The 26,929-nt window shown below is 40.4% G+C and overlaps 1 protein-coding gene across 1 annotated transcript in view; it reads left to right on the top strand.

Moving 5' to 3' along the window:
- The window catches only part of rad17 (RAD17 checkpoint clamp loader component), a 162,668-nt gene that overhangs the window by 88,933 nt on the left and 46,806 nt on the right, over positions 1-26,929 (top strand). The window contains exons 4-5 of the mRNA XM_077521437.1: positions 16,895-17,033; positions 20,019-20,155. Of these exons, the coding sequence (XP_077377563.1) occupies positions 16,895-17,033; positions 20,019-20,155 (276 nt within the window). The remainder of the gene's footprint in view (positions 1-16,894; positions 17,034-20,018; positions 20,156-26,929) is intronic.

Here is a 26,929-nt window from a genome sequence, read left to right as displayed (position 1 = left end):
CTTTGTATCTTAAACATCTTAAGATGAAGCACACCAAGTTTGAAGACAGTCGGATAAATTTTGTAGGAGGAGTTCGTTAAAATATGACCCCTAAAAAAGGCCACAAAAAATGGCTACAAATCCCAACGTAAATCAAAATGGCGGACTTCCTGTTTGGTTTAGCAGATGGTTCCAAGAGACTTTTTTGTACATCGTGGGCTCTTATGTATGCCTCCAAATTATCATAGCGCTAGGTGAAACGTACAACCGGGAATGCTTCGTTAAAGAGGAGTTTTTTAGCTCAAAATGTGATGCCCGGCCCCTACGGGACTTCCTGTTGGGTTTAGCACATGGCACCAAGAGACTTTTTTTGTACATCGTGGGCTGTTAAATTTGTCTCCAAATTTTCGGAGCTCTAGCTGCTTCGTACAACTGGGAAAGCTTCATTAAGAAGGATTTGTTTCCTTTGCAAACTGTGCATGCCACGGCAACAGCGTGCGACGAAATAAAAAGCTTTCAATAACTTTTCATCTTCAACATCTTAAGATGAATCACACCAAGTTTGGAGATGATCGGATAAACTCTGTAGGAGGAGTTCGTTAAAATAAGACCCCTATGAAATGGCCCAAAAAATAGCAACACGTTCCAAAGTAAATCAAAATGGCGGACTTCCTGTTCGGTTTTTTGTACCTTGAGGGCTGTTACATATGTCTTCAAATTTTGGTAACTCTAGGTGAAATGTACAGCCGGGAATGCTTCATTAAGTTAGAATTTTGAAACACAAAATTTGATGCCTCGCCTCTGGCGGACTTCCTGTTAGGTCAAAAGGCCAAAGATGGTGTGCAATTCCCAAAATAAATTCAAAATGGCGGACTTCCTTTTAGGCTTAGCATACGGCTACAGAATACTTTTTGTAGGTCTTAAGCTAATAGGTATGCCTCCCAGTTTTCACAAATCTAGGTCAAGTCATCTTTAGTTGTGTATCGCTTGAATCATACAATTGGAAATGCTCCATAAAAATGCATAGAGGGCGCTATTGAGCATAACGTTGGGTTACTTGCACGTCAGGGTACTGGCACGTTGGGGTACTGTTACATGGAACAAGGACCATTTAAAATGTTAGTTTTTTCCATGCCTTGTCTGTGCAAAGTTTAATGAAAGAGGCCAAAAATGATGTATAATTCCCAAAATAAAATCAAAATAGCGGACTTCCTCTTTGGTTTGGCAAATGGCTACATAATACTTTTTTGTAGGTATTAGGCTGATAGGGGTCTGTCCTAATTTTCACAAATCTAGCAGAATCATACAATCGGAAATACTTCATAAAAATGTCTAGAGGGCGCTATTTATTGCAAATTGCACAATAAATCTCTAAAAATTCATGTTCATGACAAGTCTGATGTGTTTGCAAAGTTTCATGAGTTTTCACACATGTATAGATAAAAAAACAAAGCAGCACTTTACTTGGCAAACAATGCATCGCCATGACAACGCCGTGCGACAAAATAAATAACTTTCGATTACTTTGCATCTTAAACATCTTAAGATGAAACAAACCAAGTTTGAAGACAGTCGGATAAATTTTGTAGGAGGGGTTCGTTAAAATATGACCCCTGAAAAAGGCCACAAAAAATGGCAACAAATCCCATCATAAATCAAAATGGCGGACTTCCTGTTTGGTTTAGCACATGGTTCCAAGAGACTTTTTTGTACATCGTGGGCTCTTATGTATGCCTCTAAATTATCATAGCGCTAGGTGAAACGTACAACCGGGAATGCTTTGTTAAAGAGGAGTTTTTTAGCTCAAAATGTGATGCCCAGCCCCTACGGGACTTCCTGTTGGGTTTAGCACATGGCACCAAGAGACTTTTTTTGTACATCGTGGGCTGTTAGATTTGTCTCCAAATTTTTGTCGCTCTAGCTGCTTCGTACAACTGGGAATGCTTCATTAAGAAGGAATTTTTTCCTTTGCAAACTGTGCATGCCACGGGAACAGCGTGCGACGAAATAAAAAGCTTTCAATAAGTTTTCATCTTCAACATCTTAAGATGAATCACACCAAGTTTGGAGATGATCAGATAAACTCTGTAGGAGGAGTTCGTTAAAATAAGACCCCTATGAAATGGCCCAAAAAATGGCAACACGTTCCAAAGTAAATCAAAATGGCGGACTTCCTGTTCGGTTTAGCATTTGGTTCAAAAAGAGTTTTTTGTACCTTGAGGGCTGTTACATATGTCTTCAAATTTTGGTAACTCTAGATGAAATGTACAGCCAGGAATGCTTCATTAAGTTAGAATTTTGAAACACAAAATTTGATGCCTCGCCTCTGGCGGACTTCCTGTTAGGTTTAGCATATGGCACCAACAGGCTTTTTTGTAGATCATAGTCTGTTACATATGTGTACCAATTTTCATAGCTCTAGGTTAAACGTACCACCAGCAATGCTTCGTTAAGTAAGAATTTTGAAACTGTAAATTTGATGCCCCGCCACCGTCATATAGTATGTCAAAAACTTTTGATTTTTTACCATGATGTTGTCCCAGGTGTTGAGATGGTACAGCCCAAGTTTGAAGTCAATCGGGTTAACCGTGTAGGAGAAGCGGGCAAAAGTATGACCCCTGTAAATGTGCAAAAATTGGCAAAAATTGGACATTTAAATACTCATACCTCACTTTCTGTCTATTTTAGGGTACACACTTCAAAGAGGTTTTTGTTCATTGGGATGTGCTACAGGTGCCACACAATTTTCATAGCCGTCGGACAATCGTAGCGGGACAGGGATCCGTTTAACCTATGTAGGTGGCGCTACAGAGCCATTTTTCTGTTATCATGTATGGCGACTTTAAAATATCAAATTTTTCGCCAGGCCCGATCTGCGTGTAAAGTTTGGTGAGTTTTCGTTCATGTTTAGTGCCTCAAAAATGTGGTTGTTTGCGGAAAAGAATAATAACAAATAAAAAGAAGAAGAAGAATAATAACTAGAGCTGCGAGCAGCTATAAAGGGCCCTCGCAACCCGGGCCACGTTGGGGTACTTGCACGTCGGGGTACTGGCACGTTGGGGTACTGTCAAATAGGACAAGGACCATCTAAAATGTTTTTGACAAGCCTTGTGTGTGCAAAGTTTAATCAAAACGCAAAATATGGTGTGCAATTCCCAAAATAAATTCAAAATGGCGGACTTCCTTTTAGGTTTAGCATACGGCTACAGAATACTTTTTATAGGTCTTAGACTAATAGGTATGCCTCTGAGTTTTCACAAATCTCGGTCAAGTCAAGTCATCTTTAGTTATTTCGCGCTTGAATCATCCAATCGGAAATGCTCCATAAAAATGTATAGAGGGCGCGATTTATTGCAAATTGCACAAGAAATCTCTAAAAATTCATGTTCATGACAAGTCTGATGTGTGTGCAAAGTTTCATGAGTTTTCACACATGTATAGACCAAAAAAATAAGCAGCACTTTACTTGGCAAACAATGCATCGCTATGGCAACAGCATGTGACAAAATAAAAAACTTTCGATAACTTTGCATCTTAAACATCTTAAGATGAAACACACCAAGTTTGAAGACGGTCGGATGAATTTTGTACGAGGAGTTCGTGAAAATATGACCCCTAAGAAAGGCCACAAAAAATGGCTACAAATGCCGACGTAAATCAAAATGGCGGATTTCCTGTTTGGTTTAGCAGATGGTTCCATGAGACTTTTTTGTACATCGTGGGCTCTTATGTATGCCTCCAAATTATCATTGCGCTAGGTGAAACGTACAACCGGGAATGCTTCGTTAAAGAGGAGTTTTTTTTAGCTCAAAATGTGATGCCCGGCCCCTGCGGGACTTCCTATTGGGTTTAGCACATGGCACCAAGAGACTTTTTTGTACATCCTGGGCTGTTACATATGTCTACAATTTTTCGTCGCTCTTGCTGCTTCGTACAACTGGGAATGCTTCATTAAGAAGGATTTTTTTCCTTTGCAAAAAGTGCATGCCACGACAACAGCGTGTGACGAAATAAAAAACTTTCAATAACTTTTCATTTTCAACATCTTAAGATGAATCACACCAAGTTTGAAGATGATCGGATAAACTCTGTAGGAAGAGTTTGTTAAAATATGACCCCTATGAAATGGCCAAAAAAAATGGCAACACATTCCAAAGTAAATCAAAATGGCGGACGTCCTGTTAGGTTTAGCATATGGTTCAAAAAGAGTTTTTTTGTACCTCGAGGGCTGTTATATACCTCTACAAATTTTGGTAACTCTAGGTGAAACGTACAGCCGGGTATGCTTTGTTAAAGAGGAGTTTTTTTTAGCTCAAAATGTGATGCCCGGCCCCTGGGGGACTTCCTGTTGGGTTTAGCACAGGGCACCAAGAGACTTTTTTGTACATCTTGGGCTGTTACATATGTCTACAAATTTTCGTAGCTCTTGCTGCTTCGTACAAATGGGAATGCTTCTTTAAGTATATTTTTTTTCCTTTGCAAACAGTGCATGCCATGACAACAGTGTGCGACGAAATACAAAGCTTTCAATAACTTTTCATCTTCAACATCTTAAGATGAATCACACCAAGTTTGAAGATGATCGGATAAACACTGTAGGAGGAGTTCGTTAAAATAAGACCCCAATGAAATGGCCAAAAAAATGGCAACACGTTCCAAAATAAATCAAAATGGTGGACTTCCTGTCAGGTTTAGCATATGCTTCAAAAAGAGTTTTTTGTAGGTCATAGCCTGTTACATATGTGTACCAATTTTCGTAGCTCTAGATTAAACGTACAACCGGCAATGCTTCGTGAAGTAAGAATTTTTAAACTCTAAATTTGATGCGTCGCCGCCGTCATATAGTATATCAAAAACTTTAGATTTTTTACATTGATGTTGTCCCAGGTGTTGAGATGGTCCATCCCAAGTTTGAAGTCAATCGGGTTAACCGTGTAGGAGAAGCGGGCAAAAGTATGACCCCTGTAAATGTGCAAAACTGGGCCAAAATTGGACATTCAGATGATCATACCTCACTTTCTGTCTATTTTAGGGTACACACATCAAAGAGGTTTTTGTTCATCTGGATGTGCTACGGGTGCCACACAATTTTCGTCGCCATAGGATAATCGTAGCGGGACAGGGATCCGTTTAACCTATGTAGGTGGCGCTATGGAGCCATTTTTCTGTTATCATGTATGGCGACTTTAAAATATCAAATTTTTCGCCAGGCCTGATGTGCGTGTAAAGTTTGGTGAGTTTTCGTTCACGTTTAGTGTCTCAAAAATGCGATTGTTTGCGGAGAATAATAATAATCAGAATAATAATAATAACTAGAGCTGCGAGCAGCTATAAAGGGCCCTCGCAACCCGGGCCACGTTGGGGTATATGCAAGTCGGGGGACTTGCACGTTGGGGTACTGTTAAATAGACAAGGACCATGGAAAATAGAAATGCATTTGCCGTGCCTTGTGTGTAAAAAGGTGCAGTAAAAGGCCAAAAATGATGCACAATTCCCAAAATAAATTCAAAAGTGTGGACTTTCTGATGTGTGTGCAAAGTTTCATGAAAAGTCGCTCGTTTGATATTCAAAACCAGCATCTGTTTATTTGAAAACATTGCATGGCACAGAGATGGTGTGTGATCAAATAAAAAGCTTTTTGATGACTCTTAATGTGGTGTCGCTGTGCAACACATATGTATTCATGACATAGTGAAGTATTGTGACAGTTTTGTAGGGTCCAGCAAACAGTAAACGTGTGACAGTTATTCAAGAAAAAATGTAGCTTTGAAGCAGGCTAACCAATGACATCATATAAAGGGGAAAAAAGCACATGAGCAAGCATAGGTATAAGTAGAGGAGAAAAAGAGATGAAAGAAGTGCGAGAGATGGAACAGGAGAGGAATGCAGCTGTTTATGTATAGCTGTTGTAACAGGACAGATTAAATAACACTTTAACCTGGGGTTAACAGCGCCCTAGGACAGATAAACTCTTTAGTGTAAAAGTTTTCTGGGACAGATGAATCCCTTGGGGTCAAAGAGTTTGGGTTAGCACATAGTCTGTCTTAGGATAATGTAACCTCCATGGATGAATTAGTCCTAGGACGCTTTGACCTGCGGGCTAAAACTTCAGGGGGGTTAACCTGTCCTGTTATATTGTGATCATCGTCTTCGTGCATGTCCTCAGTGGCTTCTTCTGTCTGTGTGGCAGCATTTGATACATCTGTAGAACAAAAAAGAATGAAGAATCATGTTAGATCTGTGAAGTTTGGTTGTCTTAGGTGTAGTTTACAGAACAGTCGTGTGCATATTTTTAGCATGGTAGTGTCTTAATACAAATGCATATTATGTAATGCACTGTATATGGATATTACAGACGGAATATTTGACGGTGATCTTATATTCATAGTTTTTGCCCGTTAATAAATAATATAGCTAGTAAGTAATAAGACACGCAAAAATGGTATAGTTGAATCCTCTGGGTCAAAAAGCAATGTTTTAGGATTGTGTGATGAAATGATGAATAAAAGTAAGGATACGACAGGTACATAAAAGGTTATATATACACACGGACATATATATTTATACAGTATAACAGTGCCGCATGTATTGGTTTTAAGGAAAGAGTTGAAAAGCAGTGTTCAGAAAAAAGCATAAGACGCACAAAGTACCATTTCACTACATGTAATAAGTTGTCAAGTAGACATGTGAATTAAGTGGTTAAGATAGTGGCTACTGTGCAAGTAAGCTTCAATTGTCTCTAAAAGGTTAGCATATGTGTTCTACATGATATCAATGGCTAGACGTGCTCGTGGAGAAACATTACAAACAGAAAAACACACTAAAGGTGCCTTTAACAAACCTGTTAATAAATGAGAACTTAATACATATATGTATGGCATACTGTATATGATTGAGAAAGTTGTCCTGTTTAGTTTATGTATTGTATACTTACGGAAAAAAGTTGGCAATCTTTGCGTATGGAGATGATTAGAGGGTCTTTATCAAAAGAGAATTTGCTTGTTGATTTGTTCATGTTCTGTAGAAAAGCAAAGGAGTAGAAATAAATACAGTATCATACTTCATAAACATACAAGAAATTTGTAGCTGTATTAACCATTGTTGGTATTTGAAGTGATAATTTAGGAATAGAAGTGTAGTGATTGCAGAATTTATAGAGTGCTTACCTTGTATGACTTTGTAGATGGAAATGTCTTTTGTTGAAAGAGCTCTTTGTTGTCTACTATATATGCAAGGACAAGCATAAGTAGGTGTGGTTATGAAGTACTTGACCATTGAAATAAAGCAGTGGTATCAAATGTATGGACCGTGGTTTGGCTCAGGCCTGCAAAGGGGTTTAATGTGGCACAAGAGATAATCTTGTAAGGTACAAAAAATAATAATATAATAGGTATGCCTCTGAGTTTTCACAAATCTAGGTCAAGTCAAGTCATCTTTAGTTATTTTGCGCTTGAATCATCCAATCGGAAATGCTCCATAAAAAATGTATAGAGGGTGCGATTTATTGCAAATTGCACAAGAAATCTCTAAAAATTCATGTTAATGACAAGTCTGATGTGTGTGCAAAGTTTCACGAGTTTTCACACATGTATAGATAAAAAAAAACAAAGCAGCACTTTACTTGGCAACCAATGCATCGCTATAGCAGCAGCGTGCGACAAAATAAAAAACTTTCGATAAATTTGCATCTTAAACATCTTAAGATGAAACACACCAAGTTTGAACACGGTCGGATGAATTTTGTAGGAGGAGTTAAAATATGACCCCTAAAAAAGGCCACAAAAAAAAGTCTACAAATCCCATCATAAATCAAAATGGCGGACTTCCTGTTTGGTTTAGCACATGGTTCCAAGAGACTTTTTTGTACATCGTGGGCTCTTATGTATGCCTCTAAATTATCATAGCGCTAGGTGAAACGTACAACCGGGAATGCTTCGTTAAAGAGGAGTTTTTTAGCTCAAAATGTGATGCCCGGCCCCTACGGGACTTCCTGTTGGGTTTAGCACATGGCACCAAGAGACTTTTTTGTACATCGTGGGCTGTTACATTTGTCTCCAAATTTTCGTAGCTCTAGCTGCTTCGTACAACTGGGAATGCTTCATTAAGAAGTAATTTTTTCCTTTGCAAACTGTGCATGCCACGGCAACAGCGTGCGACAAAATAAAAAGCTTTCAATAACTTTTCATCTTCAACATCTTAAGATGAATCACACCAAGTTTGGAGATGATCGGATAAACTCTGTAGGAGGAGTTCGTTAAAATAAGACCCCTATGAAATGGCCCAAAAAATGGCAACACGTTCCAAAGTAAATCAAAATGGCGGACTTCCTGTTCGGTTTAGCATATGGTTCAAAAAGAGTTTTTTGTACCTTGAGGGCTGTTACATATGTCTTCAAATATTGGTAACTCTAGGTGAAATGTACAGCCGGGAATGCTTCATTAAGTTAGAATTTTGAAACACAAAATTTGATGCCTCGCCTCTGGCGGACTTCCTGTTAGGTTTAGCATATGGCACCAACAGGCTTTTTTGTAGATCATAGTCTGTTACATATGTGTACCAATTTTCGTAGCTCTAGATTAAACGTACCACCGGCAATGCTTCGTTAAGTAAGAATTTTGAAACTGTAAATTTGATGCCCCGCCACCGTCATATAGTATGTCAAAAACTTTAGATTTTTTACCATGATGTTGTCCCAGGTGTTGAGATGGTACAGCCCAAGTTTGAAGTCAATCGGGTTAACCGTGTAGGAGAAGCGGGCAAAAGTATGACCCCTGTAAATGTGCAAAAATGGGCCAAAATTGGACATTCAAATACTCATACCTCACTTCCTGTCTATTTTAGGGTACACATATCAAAGAGGTTTTTGTTCATCTGGATGTGCTACAGGTGCCACACAATTTTCGTAGCCATAGGACAATCGTAGCGGGACAGGGATCCGTTAAACCTATGTAGGTGGCGCTACAGAGCCATTTTTCTGTTATCATGTATGGCGACTTTAAAATATCAAATTTTTCGCCAGACCCGATCTGCGTGTAAAGTTTGGTGAGTTTTCGTTCATGTTTAGTGCCTCAAAAATGTGGTTGTTTGCGGAAAAGAATAATAACAAAGAAGAAGAAGAAGAATAATAATAAGAATTCCTTCAGGAACAATAGGGACCTCGCAGCGGTCGCTGCTCGGGCCCTAATAAGAATTCCTACAAAAACAATAGGGCCTCGCAGCGGCACCGCTGCCGCCGCTGCTCGGGCCCTAATAAGAATTCCTTCAGGAACAATAGGGACCTCGCAGCGGTTGCTGCTCGGGCCCTAATAAGAATTCCTTCAGGAACAATAGGGACCTCGCAGCGGTCGCTGCTCGGGCCCTAATAATAATAATAATAATAAGAAGAAGAAGAATTCCTACAAAAACAATAGGGCCTCGCAGCGGCACCGCCGCCGCCGCTGCTCGGGCCCTAATAATAATAATAATAAGAAGAAGAATTCCTACAAAAACAATAGGGCCTCGCAGCGGCACCGCCGCCGCCGCTGCTCGGGCCCTAATAATAATAATAATAATAAGAATTCCTACAAAAACAATAGGGCCTCGCAGCGGCACCGCCGCCGCCGCTGCTCGGGCCCTAATAAAAAGAAGAAGAACTAGAGCTGCGAGCAGCTATAAAGGGCCCTCGCAACCTGGGCCACGTTGGGGTACTTGCACGTCGGGGTACTGACATGTTGGGGTACTGTTTCATAGGAAACCGTCTAAATTGTAAATGTTTTTGCCATGCTTTGTGCTTGCAAAGTTTCATGGAAAGTCCAAAAATGATGCACAATTAACAAAATAAAATCAAAATGGTTTGGCACATGGCTATAGAATATTTTTTGTAGGTATTAGACTGATAGGTGTGCCTCCAAATATTCACACATCTAGCTGAATCATATAATCGGAAATACTTCATAAAAAATGTCTAGAGGGCGCTATTGAGCCATTTATTACAAATTGCACAACAAATCTCTAAAATATTAATGTTCTTGAGAGGTCTGATCTGTGTGCAAAGTTTTGAGTTGTCGCTCATGTTTAGACTTTCAAAAAAAAAAGCATTTTTCTTTGCAAACAATGCATCACTAGAGCAAAGGCGTGACAAACTATTTCAATAACTTTTCATCTTAAATATCTTCAGATGAAACACGCCAAAGAATGAAGACAATCTGATAAGTTTTGTAGAAAATATGAGGCCTATAAAAGGCCCCCAAAAATGGCTACAAATAGCAAAGTAAATCAAAATGGCAGACTTCCTGTTTGGTTTAGCATATGGCTTTAGAAACTTTTTTGTCAGTCTTAGGCTGATAGGTATCCCAATTTTTACAAATCTAGCTGAATCATACATTTCCAAAAGCTTCATAAAAATGTCTATAGGGCGCTATTGAGCCATTTATTGCAAATTGCACAAGAAATCTCTAAAATATTCATGTTTATGACAAGTCTGATGTGTGTGTAAAGTTTCATGAGTTTTCGCTCGTTTAGACAAAAAAAAAAAAAAAAAGCAGCATTTTACTTGGCAAATAATGCATCGCTATGGGAACGGCTTGCGACAAAATAAAAAAAACTTTAGATAACTTTGCATCTTAAACATCTTAAGATGAAACACACCAAGTTGGAAGACAGTCGTATAAATTTCGTAGGAGTTCGTTAAAATGTGACCCCTAAAAAAGGCGTAAAATGCCGGACTTCCTGTTTGGTTTAGCATATGGTTCTAAGAGACTTTTTTGTACATCGTGGGCTCTTATGTATGTCTTCAAATTTTGGTAACTCTAGGTAAAACGTACAACCGGGAATCCTTCGTTAAAGAGGAGTTTTTTAGCTCAAAATGTGATGCCCGGCCCCAAGGGACTTCCTGTTGGGTTTAGCACATGGCACCAAGAGACTTTTTTGTACATCGTGGGCTGTTACATTTGTCTCCAAATTTTCGTAGCTCTAGCTGCTTCGTACAACTGGGAATGCTTTATTAAGAAGGAATTTTTTCCTTTGCAAACTGTGCATGCCACGTCAACAGCGTGCGACGAAATAAAAAGTTTTCAATAACTTTTCATCTTCAACATCTTAAGATGAATCACACCAAATTTGGAGATGATCGGATAAACTCTGTAGGAGGAGTTCGTTAAAATAAGACCCCTATGAAATGGCCCAAAAAATGGCAACACGTTCCAAAGTAAATCAAAATGGCGGACTTCCTGTTTGGTTTAGCATATGGTTCAAAAAGAGTTTTTTGTACCTTGAGGGCTGTTACATATGTCTTCAAATTTTGGTAACTCGAGGTGAAATGTACAGCCGGGAATGCTTCATTAAGTTAGAATTGTGAAACACAAAATTTGATGCCTCGCCTCTGGCGGACTTCCTGTTAGGTTTAGCATATGGCACCAACAGGTTTTTTTGTAGATCATAGTCTGTTACATATGTGTACCAATTTTCATAGCTCTAGGTTAAACGTACCACCGGCAATGCTTCGTTAAGTAAGAATTTTGAAACTGTAAATTTGATGCCCCGCCACCGTCATATAGTATGTCAAAAACTTTAGATTTTTTACCATGGTGTTGTCCCAGGTCTTGAGATGGTACATCCCAAGTTTGAAGTCAATCGGATTAACCGTGTAGGAGAAGCGGGCAAAAGTATGACCCCTGTAAATGTGCAAAAATTGGCCAAAATTGGACATTTAAATACTCATATCTCACTTCCTGTCTATTTTAGGGTTCACAGATCAAAGAGGTTTTTGTTCATCTGGATATGCTACAGGTGCCACACAATTTTCATAGCCGTAGGACAATCGTAGCGGGACAGGAATCCTTTTAAGCTATGTAGGTGGCGCTACAGAGCCATTTTTCTGTTATCATGTATGGCGACTTTAAAATATCAAATTTTTCGCCAGGCCCGATCTGCGTGTAAAGTTTGGTGAGTTTTCGTTCACGTTTAGTGTCTCAAAAATGTGATTGTTTGCGGAAAAGAATAATAACAAATAAAAAGAAGAAGAATAACTAGAGCTGCGAGCAGCTATAAAGGGCCCTCGCAACCTGGGCCACATTGGGGTATTTGCATGTCGGGGTACTGGCATGTTGGGGTACTGTTTCATCGGAAACCGTCTAAATTGTAAATGTTTTTGACATGCTTTGTATTTGCAAAGTTTCATGGAAGGCCAAAAATGATGCACAATTAAAATAAAATCAAAATGGATTGGCACATGGCTATAGAATAATTTTTGGAAGTATTAGGCTCATAGGTATGCCTCCCAATATTCACACATCTAGCTGAACCATATAATCGGATATACTTCATAAAAGCGGCACCGCCGCCGCCGCCGCTGCTCGGGCAAAGTTTCATGGAAGGCCAAAAATGATGCACAATTAAAATAAAATCAAAATGGATTGGCACATGGCTATAGAATAATTTTTGGAAGTATTAGGCTGATAGGTATGCCTCCCAATATTCACACATCTAGCTGAACCATATAATCCGATATACTTCATAAAAATATCTAGAAGGCGCTATAGCCATTTATTACAAATTGCACAACAAATTATAAAATATTCATGTTTGTGAGAGATCTGATCTGTGTGCAAAATTTTTTGAGTTTTGCCCATGTTTAGACTCTCTAAAAAAAAAATTCTTTGCAAACAATGCATCGCTACAGCAAAGGCGTGTGACAAAATAAAAAAATTCAATAACTTTTCATCTTAAATATCTTAAGATGAAACATGCCAAAGAATGAAGACGATGTGATAAGTTTTGCAGAAAATATGACCCCTATAAAAGGCCCCAAAAAGTGGCTGCAAATACCAAAGTAAATCAAAATGTCAGACTTCCTGTTTGGTTTAGCATATGGTTCCAAGAGACTTTTTTTTGTACATCGTGGGCTCTTATGTATGCCTCCAAATTATCATAGCTCTAGGTGAAACGTACAACCGTGAATGCTTCGTTAAAGAGGAGTTGGTTTTTTTAGCACAAAATGGGGGCCTTCCTGTTGGGTTTAGCACATAGCACCAAGAGACTTTTTTTGTACATTGTGGGCTGTTACATATGTCTACAAATTTCCGTAGCTCTAGCTGCTTCGTACAACTGGGAATTCTTCCTTAAGAATATATTTTTTTCCTTTGCAAACAAGTGCATGCCACGGCAACAGCGTGCGATGAAATAAAAAGCTTTCAATAACTTTTCATCTTCAACATCTTAAGATGAATCACACCAAGTTTGAAGATGATGGGATAAACTCTGTAGGAGGAGTTCGTTAAAATATGACCCCTATGAAGCGGCCAAAAAAATGGCAACATGTTCCAAATTAAATCAAAATGGCGGACTTCCTGTTAGGTTTAGCATATGGTTCAAAAAGAGTTTTTTGTACCTCGAGGCCTGTTACATATGTCTTCAAATTTTGGTAACTCTAGGTAAAATGTACAACCGGGAATGCTTCGTTAAAGAGTTTTTTTTAGCTCAAAATGTGATGCCCGGCCCCTGGGGGACTTCCTGTTGGGTTTAGCACATAGCACCAAGAGACTTTTTTTGTACATTGTGGTCTGTTACATATGTCTACAAATTTTCGTAGCTCTAGCTGCTTCGTACAACTGGGAATTCTTCCTTAAGAAGAATTTTTTTCCTTCTCAAACAAGTGCATGCCACGGCAACAGCGTGCGACGAAAGAAAAAGCTTTCAATAACTTTTCATCTTCAACATCTTAAGATGAATCACACCAAGTTTGAAGATGATGGGATAAACTCTGTAGGAGGAGTTCGTTAAAATAAGACCCCTATGAAACGGCCAAAAAAATGGCAACACGTTCCAAATTAAATCAAAATGGCGGACTTCCTGTTAGGTTTAGCATATGGTTCAAAAAGAGTTTTTTGTACCTTGAGGGCTGTTACATATGTCTTCAAATTTTGGTAACTCTAGGTGAAACGTACAGCCGGGAATGCTTCTTTAAGTAAGAATTTTGAAACGCAAAATTTGATGCCCCGCCTCTGGCGGACTTCCTGTTGGGTTTAGCATATGGCACCAACAGACTTTTTTTGTAAATCATAGTCTGTTACATATGTGTACCAATTTTCGTAGCTCTAGGTTAAACGTACAACCGGCAATACTACGTTTAGTAAGAGTTTTGAAACTCTAAATTTGATGCCTCACCCCCGTCATATAGTAGGTCAAAATTTTTTGATTTTTTACCATGATGTTGTCCCAGGTGTTGAGATGGTACAGCCCAAGTTTGAAGTCAATCGGGTTAACCGTGTAGGAGAAGCGGGCAATAGTATGATCCATGTAAATGTGCAAAACTGGGCCAAAATTGGACATTCAGATGATCATACCTCACTTTCTGTCTACTTTAGGGTACACACATCAAAGAGGTTTTTGTTCATCGGGATGTGATACAGGTGCCACACAATTTTCATAGCCGTCGGACAATCGTAGCGGGTCAGGGTTCCGTTTAACCTATGTAGGTGGCGCTATGGAGCCATTTTTCTGTTATCATCTATGGCGACTTTAAAATATCACTTTTTTCGCCAGGCCTGACGTGTGTGTAAAGTTTGGTGAGTTTTCGTTCACGTTTAGTGTCTCAAAAATGTGATTGTTTGCGGAAAAGAATAATAACAAAGAAAAAGAATAACTAGAGCTGCGAGCAGCTATAAAGGGCCCTCGCAACCCGGGCCACGTTGGGGTATTTGCACGTCGGGGTACTGGCATATTGGGGTACTGTTTCATAGGAAACCGTCTAAATTGTAAATGTTTAGACATGCTTTGTGTTTGCAAAGTTTCATGGAAGGCCAAAAATGATGCACAATTAACAAAATAAAATCAAAATGGATTGGCACATGGCTATATAGAATACTTTTTGAATATATTAGGCATGCCTGCCAATATTCACACATCTAGCTGAATCATATAATCGGAAAGACTTCATAAAAATGTCTAGAGGGTGCTATTGAAGCATTTATTGCAAATTTAATAAGAAATCTCTAAAATATTCATGCTTATGACAAGCTTGATGTGTGTGTAAAGTTTCATGAGTTTTTGCACATGTTTAGACCAAAAAAAAAAGCAGCATTTTACTTGGCAAACAATGCATCGCCATGAAACGGCGTGGGACAAAATAAATAACTTTCGATAACTTTGTATCTTAAACATCTTAAGATGAAGCACACCAAGTTTGAAGACAGTCGGATAAATTTTGTAGGAGGAGTTCGTTAAAATATGACCCCTAAAAAAGGCCACAAAAAATGGCTACAAATCCCAACGTAAATCAAAATGGCGGACTTCCTGTTTGTTTTGGAAGATGGTTCCAAGAGACTATTTTGTACATCGTGGGCTCTTATGTATGCCTCTAAATTATCATAGCGCTAGGTGAAACGTACAACCGGGAATGCTTCGTTAAAGAGGAGTTTTTTACCTCAAAATGAGATGACCGGCCCTTACGGGACTTCCTGTTGGGTTTAGCACATGGCACCAAGAGACTTTTTTGTACATTGTGGGCTGTTAAATTTGTCTCCAAATTTTCGTAGCTCTAGCTGCTTCGTACAACTGTGAATGCTTCATTAAGAGGGAATTTTTTCCTTTGCAAACTGTGCATGCCACGGCAACAGCGTGCGTCGAAATAAAAAGCTTTCAATAACTTTTCATCTTCAACATTTTAAGATGAATCACACCAAGTTTGGAGATGATCGGATAAACTCTGTAGGAGGAGTTCGTTAAAATAAGACCCCTATGAAATGGCCCAAAAAATGGCAACACGTTCCAAAGTAAATCAAAATGGCGGACTTCCTGTTCGGTTTAGCATATGGTTCAAAAAGAGTTTTTTGTACCTTGAGGGCTGTTACATATGTCTTCAAATGTTGGTAACTCTAGGTGAAATGTACAGCCGGGAATGCTTCATTAAATAAGAATTTTGAAACACAAAATTTGATGCCTCGCCTCTGGCGGACTTCCTGTTAGGTTTAGCATATGGTTCAAAAAGAGTTTTTTGTAGATCATAGTCTGTTACATATGTGTACCAATTTTCGTGGCTCTCAATTAAACGTACCACGGCAATGCTTTGTTAAGTAAGAATTTTGAAACTGTAAATTTGATGCCCCGCCACCGTCATATAGTATGTCAAAAACCTTAGATTTTTTACCATGATGTTGTCCCAGGTGTTGAGATGGTACAGCCCAAGTTTGAAGTCAATCGGGTTAACCGTGTAGGAGAAGCGGGCAAAAGTATGACCCCTGTAAATGTGCAAAAATTGGCAAAAATTGGACATTTAAATACTCATACCTCACTTTCTGTCTATTTTAGGGTACACACTTCAAAGAGGTTTTTGTTCATTGGGATGTGCTACAGGTGCCACACAATTTTCATAGCCGTCGGACAATCGTAGCGGGACAGGGATCCGTTTAACCTATGTAGGGGGCGCTAAGGAGCCATTTTTCTGTTATCATGTATGGCGACTTTAAAATATCAAATTTTTCGCCAGGCCTGATGTGCGTGTAAAGTTTGGTGAGTTTTCGGTCACGTTTAGTGTCTCAAAAATGTGATCGTTTGCGGAGAATAATAATAATAATAATAATAATAATAATAATAATAATAAGAATTCCTACAAAAACAATAGGGCCTCGCAGCGGCACCGCCGCCGCCGCTGCTCGGGCCCTAATAAGAATTCCTTGAAAAACAATAGGGCCTCGCAGCGGCACCGCCGCCGGCGCTGCTCGGGCCCTAATAAGAATTCCTTCAGGAACAATAGGGACCTTGCAGCGGTCGCTGCTCGGGCCCTAAAAAGAAGAAGAAGAAGAAGAAGAACAATTCCTTCAGGAACAATAGGGACCTCGCAGCGGTCGCTGCTCGGGCCCTAATAAGAAGAATTCCTTCAAAACAATAGGGCCTCGTGGATAAAAGCACATTTCCAGATATCGCCTTTTGTTCCTCACAGGGTGGGCTATTGCTGCTAACAGGACCACCAGGGTGTGGAAAGACTGCTACCATCCAGGTTTTGTCTCGGGAGCTGGGCTTAAAAATTCAGGAGTGGACCAACCCACCAAGCCTGGACTTGTACACCAACAGTCAGCTAGGTGATGATGGTAATACTACCCCAAGCAAAAATTATGGAATCAACAGTCTTGGACGAGCACTCACTCAGATGTTTTATTCTGTAGATCAAACTCAGATAAAATGCACGAAACAGTCGTAAGGTCATTCCAAAGTGCAACATTTTGGCTTTCAGAAACTAAAAAAAAATGAAGAAAAAACATTGTGCTGGTCAGTAAATGTTACTTTTATAGCGCAAGTGCAGGGGAAAAAAATGTGGAATCACTCCATTCTGAGGAAAAAAATATGGAATCACTCCATTTTGAGCAGAAAATAAGGACACACCCAGTCAATTTACTTTCCTTAATTGGGCACCTGCCTCAAATTACATCCGCTCGTTCGTCAGCAGTTAAAAAAAAAAAAGTGCAGTTATCACACCTTGGTGGGCTGCTGGACCAAGTGGATTGAAGAAGGTAACTTCAGGTATGGTTGCCAAAGATGTGGACTGTTCACAGTCACCTTTTTGCTTTTTGTCAAATCCATCTTTTTTCATCTTAGACAGCTGGCTAAGGTAAAAAAAATCTCCTAACTCAGCAGCACTTAGAAATGGCAATCCATGCCTTTGTTACATCTCGGCTGGATTATTGTAATGCACTTTATTTTGGGATCAGACAGTCCACCCTGCAGCATCTCCAGCTTGTCCAAAATGCTGCTGCTCGTCTCCTGACTGGTGCCCGGAAGAGGGAACACATAACCCCTATCCTGGCCTCTCTTCACTGGCTGCCCGTGAAATTTAGAATCCATTTTAAGATTCTTCTATTTGTTTTCAAATCTCTCAATGGTCTTGCCCCACTTTATCTCGCAGAGCTCTTGCACCCCTACACACCTGCCTCAGGTCAGCAGACCAGACACAATTGGAGGTACCGAGGGCTCAGCGGAGGCTTAGAGGAGATCGAGCCTTTGCTGTTGACGGTCCCTCCCTTTGGAACGACCTACCATTAAATATTAGGCAGTTCCCCTCGTTATCCTCTTTTAAAAGACGTCTTAAAACACATCTGTATTCTTTGGCTTATGGTGCACCATGAGACTTGTTGTTGGTGTTTTGTGGTGTGTATGACTTTGGTGTTTAGTCTACTTATTTATGTATTATCTCTTTATTCAGTACTTATTTATTTACTGATGTAAAATGTATTTACTTGTAAAAAAAACCCCTGTATTCGCACTTCAAAATGTTTGCTTTGTTCTTGTTTACTGCAAAACTGATGTTTATATACAGCACTTTGTATACAGCAACGCCTGTTCTTAAAGCACTTTATAAATAAAGTTGAGTTGAGTTGAGAGCTGTATCGAAGATCTGGACCAAGTACAGACAGCATGGGAAGGTTGTTAAAGTCAAGGGTACTGGTAGACCAAGGAAGACATCTAAGCGTCAAGACAAACAACTAAAAGCCATATGTCTTGAAAATAGAAAATGCACAACAAGACAAATGAAGAAGAAATGGGAGGAGGCTGGAGTCAATGTATGTGACAGCTGTGCAAAATCACTTAAAGGAAATGGGATTTACATCCAGGAAAGCTAAAAGGAAACCATCATTGATGCTGAAACAAAAAAGAACACTGGATGAAGGTTATGTTCATTGATGAGTCACGAATCTGCATTGGACAAGGTGATGACGCTGGAACTTTTGTTTGGTGCCATTCCAGTGTGATTTACAAAGAGGACTGCCAAAAGAAAACATCAAAATTCCCACAGTCCTTGATGATATGGGGCTGCATGTCAGGCAAAGGCACTGGGGAGATGACTGTGGTTAAATCTTCAATAAATGCACAAGTTTACATTGACATTTTGGACAGCTTTCTTATCCCTTCAATTGAAAAAATGTTTGGGGATGATGAAATCATTTTCTGAGATGAGGCCACAGAGCAAAAACTGTGAAAGCATTCCTTGGAGAAAGATGCATCCAGTCAATGTCATGGCCTGAAAATAGCCCAGATCTCAACCCAATTAAAAACCTATGGTGGAAATTGAAAAAAAAAATGGCCCACAGCAAGGCTCCGACCTGCAAAGATGATCTGACGCCTGCAATCAAAGAGTTGGCATCAGATTGATGAAGAATACTGTTTAGTCACTCATCAAGTCCATGCCTCAGAGACTGCAAACTGTCATAAACGCCAGAGGTGGTGCAACTAAATACTAGTGATGTGTTTTGATTTTTTCTTTGTCTGTTTTTCATGATTTCATATTTTTGTCTTTAGAATGGAGTGATTCCATTTTTATTTTCCTGCACTTGCTCTATAAAAGTAACATTTACTGACCAACACAATGTTTTTTCTTCATTTCTTTTAGTGTTTCTGAAAGCCAAGATGTTGCATTTTGGAATGACCTTATGACTGTTTCATGCTTTTTTTTTTTTTTTTTTAAAAAGTTTTATCTACTGGATAAAACATCTGAGTGAGTGCTCGTGCAAGACTGGTGCTTCCAACTTTTTTTTAAAGTTTGATCTACAGGATAAAACATCTGAGTGAGTGCTCGTGCAAGACTGGTGCTTCCATACTTTTTGCTAGGGGTTGTAGAACGACAATTAAAAAAAAAAAATAGTATCCTGTATTTCTTACCAGAATGGGGATGATTAAAAGATTTTGTATCAATTGTGTTGGCACAATGTGCACGTTTTCCACCTCTGTAGTTCCCATAAACTTGCTGAGCAAGTCAATTAGTTTGTGATGGTTTGCCCAGGTGGTAGGCTTGCCAACTGTGGTCTCGCTGAGCCACCATAGTGTGCACGCTTCTGTATGCTTCTAAATAAATTGGCTGCATTATTTGCTATAGCGACATTTAGTGGTCACTTATTACACACCGGGGCTTTAAAATCTGTTTTATAAATTTATGGGAAAAGGAGCTATTAAAATAATCGAATCATGTTTTTTCATAGACTACATGTAAACGTAGTCAGTGTAATCCAAATTCCACTTGATTTATATGAATGTGCATTGGTTTCTCTGTATTTCTGCGTTTTGTCAAATGTTAGACAGGACGACAAAAAGCTTCTCCAGTACCTCACAGACATCCCAATTCCAGGAGTTTCTCCTAAGGGCCAACAAGTACAACTGCCTAAAGATGGTGGGTGATGCAAGTTCTACAGGCAGGAACCTCATATTGGTTGAGGTAGGTGCACAAATAATCCTTTCATCACTTCTCTCATCAACGTAGCTCCTTGTTACCACATCTTCCCTCTTTGTACACATTATGAGTGATGTAACGGAACATTGTCGATCCTTTATATGTACTGCTGCCTCTCCAGTTTGCCATCCACTTGTTTATAAAAAAAAAAAAAAAAAAAGTTGTACATGTTAACATGAAGGCAGCATTTTTATTCTGAACAGACAAGTCAAACGCATTAGTCATAGCTAGCGGAGGAGCAGAGGAACTTTTGAACTTCAGAAACTTCAGAAAATCTGCTGCATCATTTATTATTATTGTTTTGGGGAGAGCTAATGTGCTGGTTCCTGAAGGTTGCGGTCGCCAGGGGGCATCGGTAAGAATGCGAGGAGATGATTCAGTTTTCCTTTTATTAGTCCAACTATGGGTGTGTGGCTACTTGGTACAAGTTATTGTATGTGTGTGTATGGTTCTGTAACACAAGTAAAATAAAGACATATCAGACACAACACTTTGTAAGGTACAAATAAACAAAAACGCCTCAGCCGAGAGTAGCTTGTAAAATATAAATCAACTTAGTATGACTGGGCCATCAGCACACTAGCGATTAGCATTAGCATATGTACACAATGGTAAACGGCCCACGGATATAACACTCTTTGCTTCACGAATCGTGCATTAATCATTATATCGGGCTATTAACACAATACTCACTTTTATGACGCACACTCTGTAATTGGCACACACTGACCCGATTGCGATGTCTGCACATCAACGTGTATAACTTAACGAGCCTTAACAAGCCAACTTCTGATTGGCTACAGTGACTGTCAATCACACGGCAAAGTCTAGACAGGCCCCATCCTTCGTTACAATTATTCAATCAGTGGTATGTATGGTACGGAAGCGTATTGCATTCACTTGAAAAAAAAACTCCAGTTTTTCTGACTAATTTTTTTGGGGAGCTTTCTTTTTTTGAGTAATTTTTTTTTCTGTTTTTCTGAATTTTTTTGTTTTGTTTTACTGAAAACGTAAAAAATAATTCAGAAAAACAGGAAACAATTATTCAGAAAAACAAAAAAATAAATAAAATGAAATAAAAAAAAAAGCGGAAAAAAAAAATTAGTCCAAAAAAAAAACAGCAACAACTTATGTTTTTCAGAGTAATTTTCTTTTGGACCTCTGGACTCCAAGTGTACTTTTCCTGAAAATCACTTCATAGTCCAACATAATGAAAAATCTAATTCGATCACAATATTAATGCATTTAAATAGCGCTTCATCTACATCATATGTTTACTGACTTATTCGCTTGTCTTGTTCAAACATATTGAGTTGCCAAAGCCTTCAATCGCCATTGATGCAGCATGCTAACGTACCGCACACGCACAGACAGGTTTTCCTAATAACGTGCGTTATGGTCCAAGATCCCGCTCCGTCACCCTCGTTCCATTCCATCCAATTCAAATCCATACGTCCGAAGTGAGTTCGTTTCTACCGCCAGCGTCCGTGCAAGCGAGTGAGGGGAAAAAAAATAAATAAAAAACTTGGCTTGTGGCCTGACCCGGAAGTCTTGCTCTGTTTAACAGGAAGTAGATAGGCCTTCCTGTTGCTGATCCATCGGGCCACCCACCATCTTACGTGTGTCTGGCCGGTGGCAATAAATTCATTCAAGCTCTTATTTATTTAGCGATTTTGACGCGGATTGTTTTTTTACAAACATAAGACATATAGCAATGTTAATTTTCTCCCTTTCCTGTCTGAAGAGCCCACAAACAAACCCTAAGAAGCTTCTTAGTAGTGGTGAATCGGAGTCCGTCAGCAATAAGTGTCACGGTGTCGGTATGGATGGACCCAAAATGGGAGGAAACAGACAGGAAGAGCAAGTGGAAGAATGATGTAAGGAACTTTATTGACTATGGCGGGGAAGGACTGGACGAGACTGAAGGGGAGAAGACTGGGCTGGACGTGGACCCAGATCATGGCGAAGACTTGGCGTTGCGTGATGCAGAGACTTGGCGTGATGCAGAGACTTGGCGTGATGCAGAGACTTGGCGTGATGCAGAGACTTGGCGTGATGCAGAGACTTGGCGTGATGCAGAGACTTGGCGTGATGCAGAGACTTGGCGTGATGCAGAGACTTGGCGTGAGGCAGAGACTTGGCGTGAGGCAGAGACTTGGCGTGAGGCAGAGACTTGGCGTGAGGCAGAGACTTGGCGTGAGGCAGAGACTTGGCGTGAGGCAGAGACTTGGCGTGGCTGACTTTGACGACTTGGCGTGGCTGACTTTGACGACTTGGCGTGGCTGACTTTGACGACTTGGCGTGGCTGACTTTGACGACTTGGCGTGGCTGACTTTGACGACTTGGCGTGGCTGACTTTGACGACTTGGCGTGGCTGACTTTGACGACTTGGCGTGGCTGACTTTGACGACTTGGCGTGGCTGACTTTGACGACTTGGCGTGGCTGACTTTGACGACTTGGCGTGGCTGACTTTGACGACTTGGCGTGGCTGACTTTGACGACTTGGCGTGGCTGACTTTGACGACTTGGCGTGGCAGACTTTGACGACTTGGCGTGGCAGACTTTGACGACTTGGCGTGGCAGACTTTGACGACTTGGCGTGGCAGACTTTGACGACTTGGCGTGGCAGACTTTGACGACTTGGCGTGGCAGACTTTGACGACTTGGCGTGGCAGACTTTGACGACTTGGCGTGGCAGACTTTGACGACTTGGCGTGGCAGACTTTGACGACTTGGCGTGGCAGACTTTGACGACTTGGCGTGGCAGACTTTGACGACTTGGCGTGGCAGACTTTGACGACTTGGCGTGGCAGACTTTGACGACTTGGCGTGGCAGACTTTGACGACTTGGCGTGGCAGACTTTGAAGATTTGGCGTGGCAGACTTTGACGACTTGGCGTGGCAGACGTTGACGACTTGGCGTGGCTGACTTTGACGACTTGGCGTGGCTGACTTTGACGACTTGGCGTGGCTGACTTTGACGACTTGGCGTGGCTGACTTTGACGACTTGGCGTGGCTGACTTTGACGACTTGGCGTGGCTGACTTTGACGACTTGGCGTGGCAGACTTTGACGACTTGGCGTGGCAGACTTTGACGACTTGGCGTGGCAGACTTTGACGACTTGGCGTGGCAGACTTTGACGACTTGGCGTGGCAGACTTTGACGACTTGGCGTGGCAGACTTTGACGACTTGGCGTGGCAGACTTTGACGACTTGGCGTGGCAGACTTTGACGACTTGGCGTGGCAGACTTTGACGACTTGGCGTGGCAGACTTTGACGACTTGGCGTGGCAGACTTTGACGACTTGGCGTGGCAGACTTTGACGACTTGGCGTGGCAGACTTTGAAGATTTGGCGTGGCAGACTTTGAAGATTTGGCGTGGCAGACTTTGAAGACTTGGCGTGGCAGACGTTGAAGACTTGGCGTGGCTGACGTTGAAGACTTGGCGTGGCTGACGTTGAAGACTTGGCGTGGCTGACGCTGAAGACTTGGCGTGGCTGACGCTGAAGACTTGGCGTGGCTGACGTTGAAGACTTGGCGTGGCTGACGTTGAAGACTTGGCGTGGCTGACGTTGAAGACTAGCAAACTTGGACAAAAGACACCACTGTGGCAAAACATGCAGACAAGCACCCTGCAGACATTCAAACAGCAAACAGTGCTCCCACACCCGGGCGAGACGAACACCACTCCCTTATACCAACACTAATGACAATAACAGGACACACCTGGGAGACACAGCAGGGAGGGGTAACCAATCAGCAATACACATCAGGAAGGGAAGACACCAGCAGGTGGACAAGGTTAACATAACGAGACTGGGGAAGAAGACCGGAACACCAACAACCAACACTCACCAAAATAAAACAAAAACCCAAACAAACTGAAACGTGACAATAAGTGTCCGTGCAGAACCGAAATATTGGTTCCAGGTGTCCCGGCAACGTGCAGGTGCCACAAATATGTTTTTTTAAATTATTAAATTAGCTTCGACGCATGCATTTTTGCGTCGACCACTTTTTCTGGTCGACTAAACTGACTTGGTCAAATTTTATTCCCAGCCCTAGATGTATGCATGTATGTATGCAGGGCCGGCCCTACATGATTTGGTACCCTAGGCGAAAATGTACATGGTAGCCCCCCCCAATCCCATAAAAAAAAAAACACACACAAAAAAAATTATAGATATATTATATTTAATAGCACACCACACAATAAATACCAAATTCCACAAACAAATAAAAATAAGAAAAATAACAGAAGTACAATGCAATGCAACTTTTGATTGCAATTTTTTGCAAAAAAGTATTTAAAACCTCAAAATGTTTTCACTATGTACATTAATAATTGTGTAAGATACAAAAAATAGTAAATGTATCAATATACAAACTTTGATATATCGTAAAACTTTGGCAATAAGGTGATTCACAGATAATGTGAATAGTGTGCAAAAAAACTTCACTAAATAACTTAGGAACATAACGGCAAATACTTAAAATAGTGCACGCCGGGACCTCCTTGCAGCAAAGGCATCAATTGGTGCGTCAAAGGATAGCTGCCTGGATACTTCTTGATTGATGCTGATAAGTGCCACTCTAGTTAGCCGTTCTTGTGACATGGTAGACCTTAAATAGTTTTTTATTAGTTTAAGCTTGGAAAAGCATCTCTCAGCTGATGCTACAGTCACTGGTTTGGTAGCGGCCACTCTGAGTGCTACCCACATGTTGGGATAGATTTCTCAAAGTTTTTTCTCCTCTAGAAAAACTAAAAGTTCCATGCTTGACATATTGGATTTTGGCCAGGTAAGAAATGACTGCATCTCTGCTAAGAGTTTTTTTTTTTTAGTTTTTTTTAATTTATGAGAGTACATATTGCACAAATAAGTAGACCCCGAGAAAAAGGCTTGTTAATTCCAGGCCTAGCAGACATGTTGCTACCCATAACAGTCATGGAGCTCATAGAAAATACTAGATGTAGTCGTTTTTGTTGTGGGTTTCTTTTTTTTTTCTTTTTTTTTGCATTAGTTAATTTGATTAAATTGAATATTTTGTAATCTATGCATCCTATTACAACCTTACTTTCATGTTGTGAGTCAAGTGCGTATTCTACAGAAAACATTTTGTCAATATTTTGGAAATTGTTCTTCTGTTTATTGAGATATTGAACATCCATCCATCCATTTTCTTGACCGCTTATTCCTCACAAGGGTCGCGGGGAGATATTGAACAAAATCTTTACATTTTTCAAAGGTGGTATACTCATATATGCTGAGCACTGTACATGATGCAGCAATAGCTGATATAACTGAAATAGTCACCTGGATCTAGAAGATCGAGCTTTGTGTCACTCAAAGTACTGCTGATTGGTGCTTGACTGGCTGTTGCTTCAGCTGTACATGAAACAAAATACATCACTTCAAATTATTTTGGTGTTAAAGCAGGGAAAACAAATCCATTTGCATTATGATAGAATACAATGTCAGAAATTATGGCTGTTTGTATTAAATGCACCATCCATGCACTTACATTCAGTAGCCTTTGGTGAAGATGACACTGAAGGATTGTTTACCACAGCTTCTTTTTGTGTTTGTGTTTTTGAAATTGTATTTTTTTTCCTTTCTGCAATTTGGCGCCCCCTCCACAAGATGGCGCCCTAGGCGACCGCCAAGCTCGCCTGTAGCCTGGGCCCTGTATGTATGTTTGTATTTTGTCATTGTGTGTGTGCATGTGTAGGTGTGTAGGTGGCCTATACTGTTTATTGATATAGCTTTACAGCTGCTTTCATCAATGATAAAGTCCCGTGACTTTTTATACATTGTACATTGTTTGTTTTTGTTTTAATATTTTTTTCCTTTCGGACACATTAGAGATTACTGTACATCGATAACATCAAATCATTTGCAACATTGACATCTGGATAGAAGCCGAGGCTTATTCGAGACCCGTCCCCATCGACCCATTACTATAACGCATCAGTCATATACATTATTTAGAATAGTCATTAATTCATATCGTTATCCATCCATCCCAGACTATCCCAGACACTCCTCGCTCAGTTCATCTTGAATGTCCGTGTGTAGATTGCGGCTAGTCCCAGTCATTTGGAACTGCTTAATCGGTCCCCAGACGCCACCAGCAGGCGCACCCCGCCAGGCGAACAGCCAAGGCGTGTTTTCTCCTTCACCAGTAGCGTCTTCGTTGACCAAGGATCAGCTTTCACACGTTGTGGCTTCCAGAAGAGTAAATCGGCTTGCAGTCTGCCCATTGCTTTCAAGCAATATTGCCTCGATTCTGGTCAGCTTAGCCACCACTGTTGCCAGCTACTTGTAGTTCTTGATAGAGGACTACTGAGCGCTATCAAGGCCAGCTCACCCAGCAGGGAGGCCCGCGCCAGCCTCATTCCAGGAGCCAGACTACCAGTCCCATTTTGCATATTGACAGCAGATTCAGCCACAATACAGCCTTATCATGTAGCCTTGAATGTTACAACAAATGTCCAAACAGAATTACAGCCAGACAATATTTAGATTCATACGGGAACAGCAATACATGTTATCAATGCAGGTGTATAAACGAGAGTTAGCCATGGTAATGTCAGCAAGTAATCATATACAACTCCAGTTTTGGGTTAATTAGTGATGTGAGTTATTGTTGTTGATGTCTCTCAAGCTCCGCCAATTCTTCCACTCTTTTCACGATTTGTGTTTTTTGTTGATCAGATGAATTCTTTAGTTGGAATAAAAATTCGGCAGTCTTTT

Source organism: Festucalex cinctus, chromosome 5 (assembly GCF_051991245.1).
Source record: "Festucalex cinctus isolate MCC-2025b chromosome 5, RoL_Fcin_1.0, whole genome shotgun sequence".
Classification (NCBI taxonomy): domain Eukaryota; kingdom Metazoa; phylum Chordata; class Actinopteri; order Syngnathiformes; family Syngnathidae; genus Festucalex; species Festucalex cinctus.
This window is presented reverse-complemented; position numbering and strand designations above follow the sequence as displayed.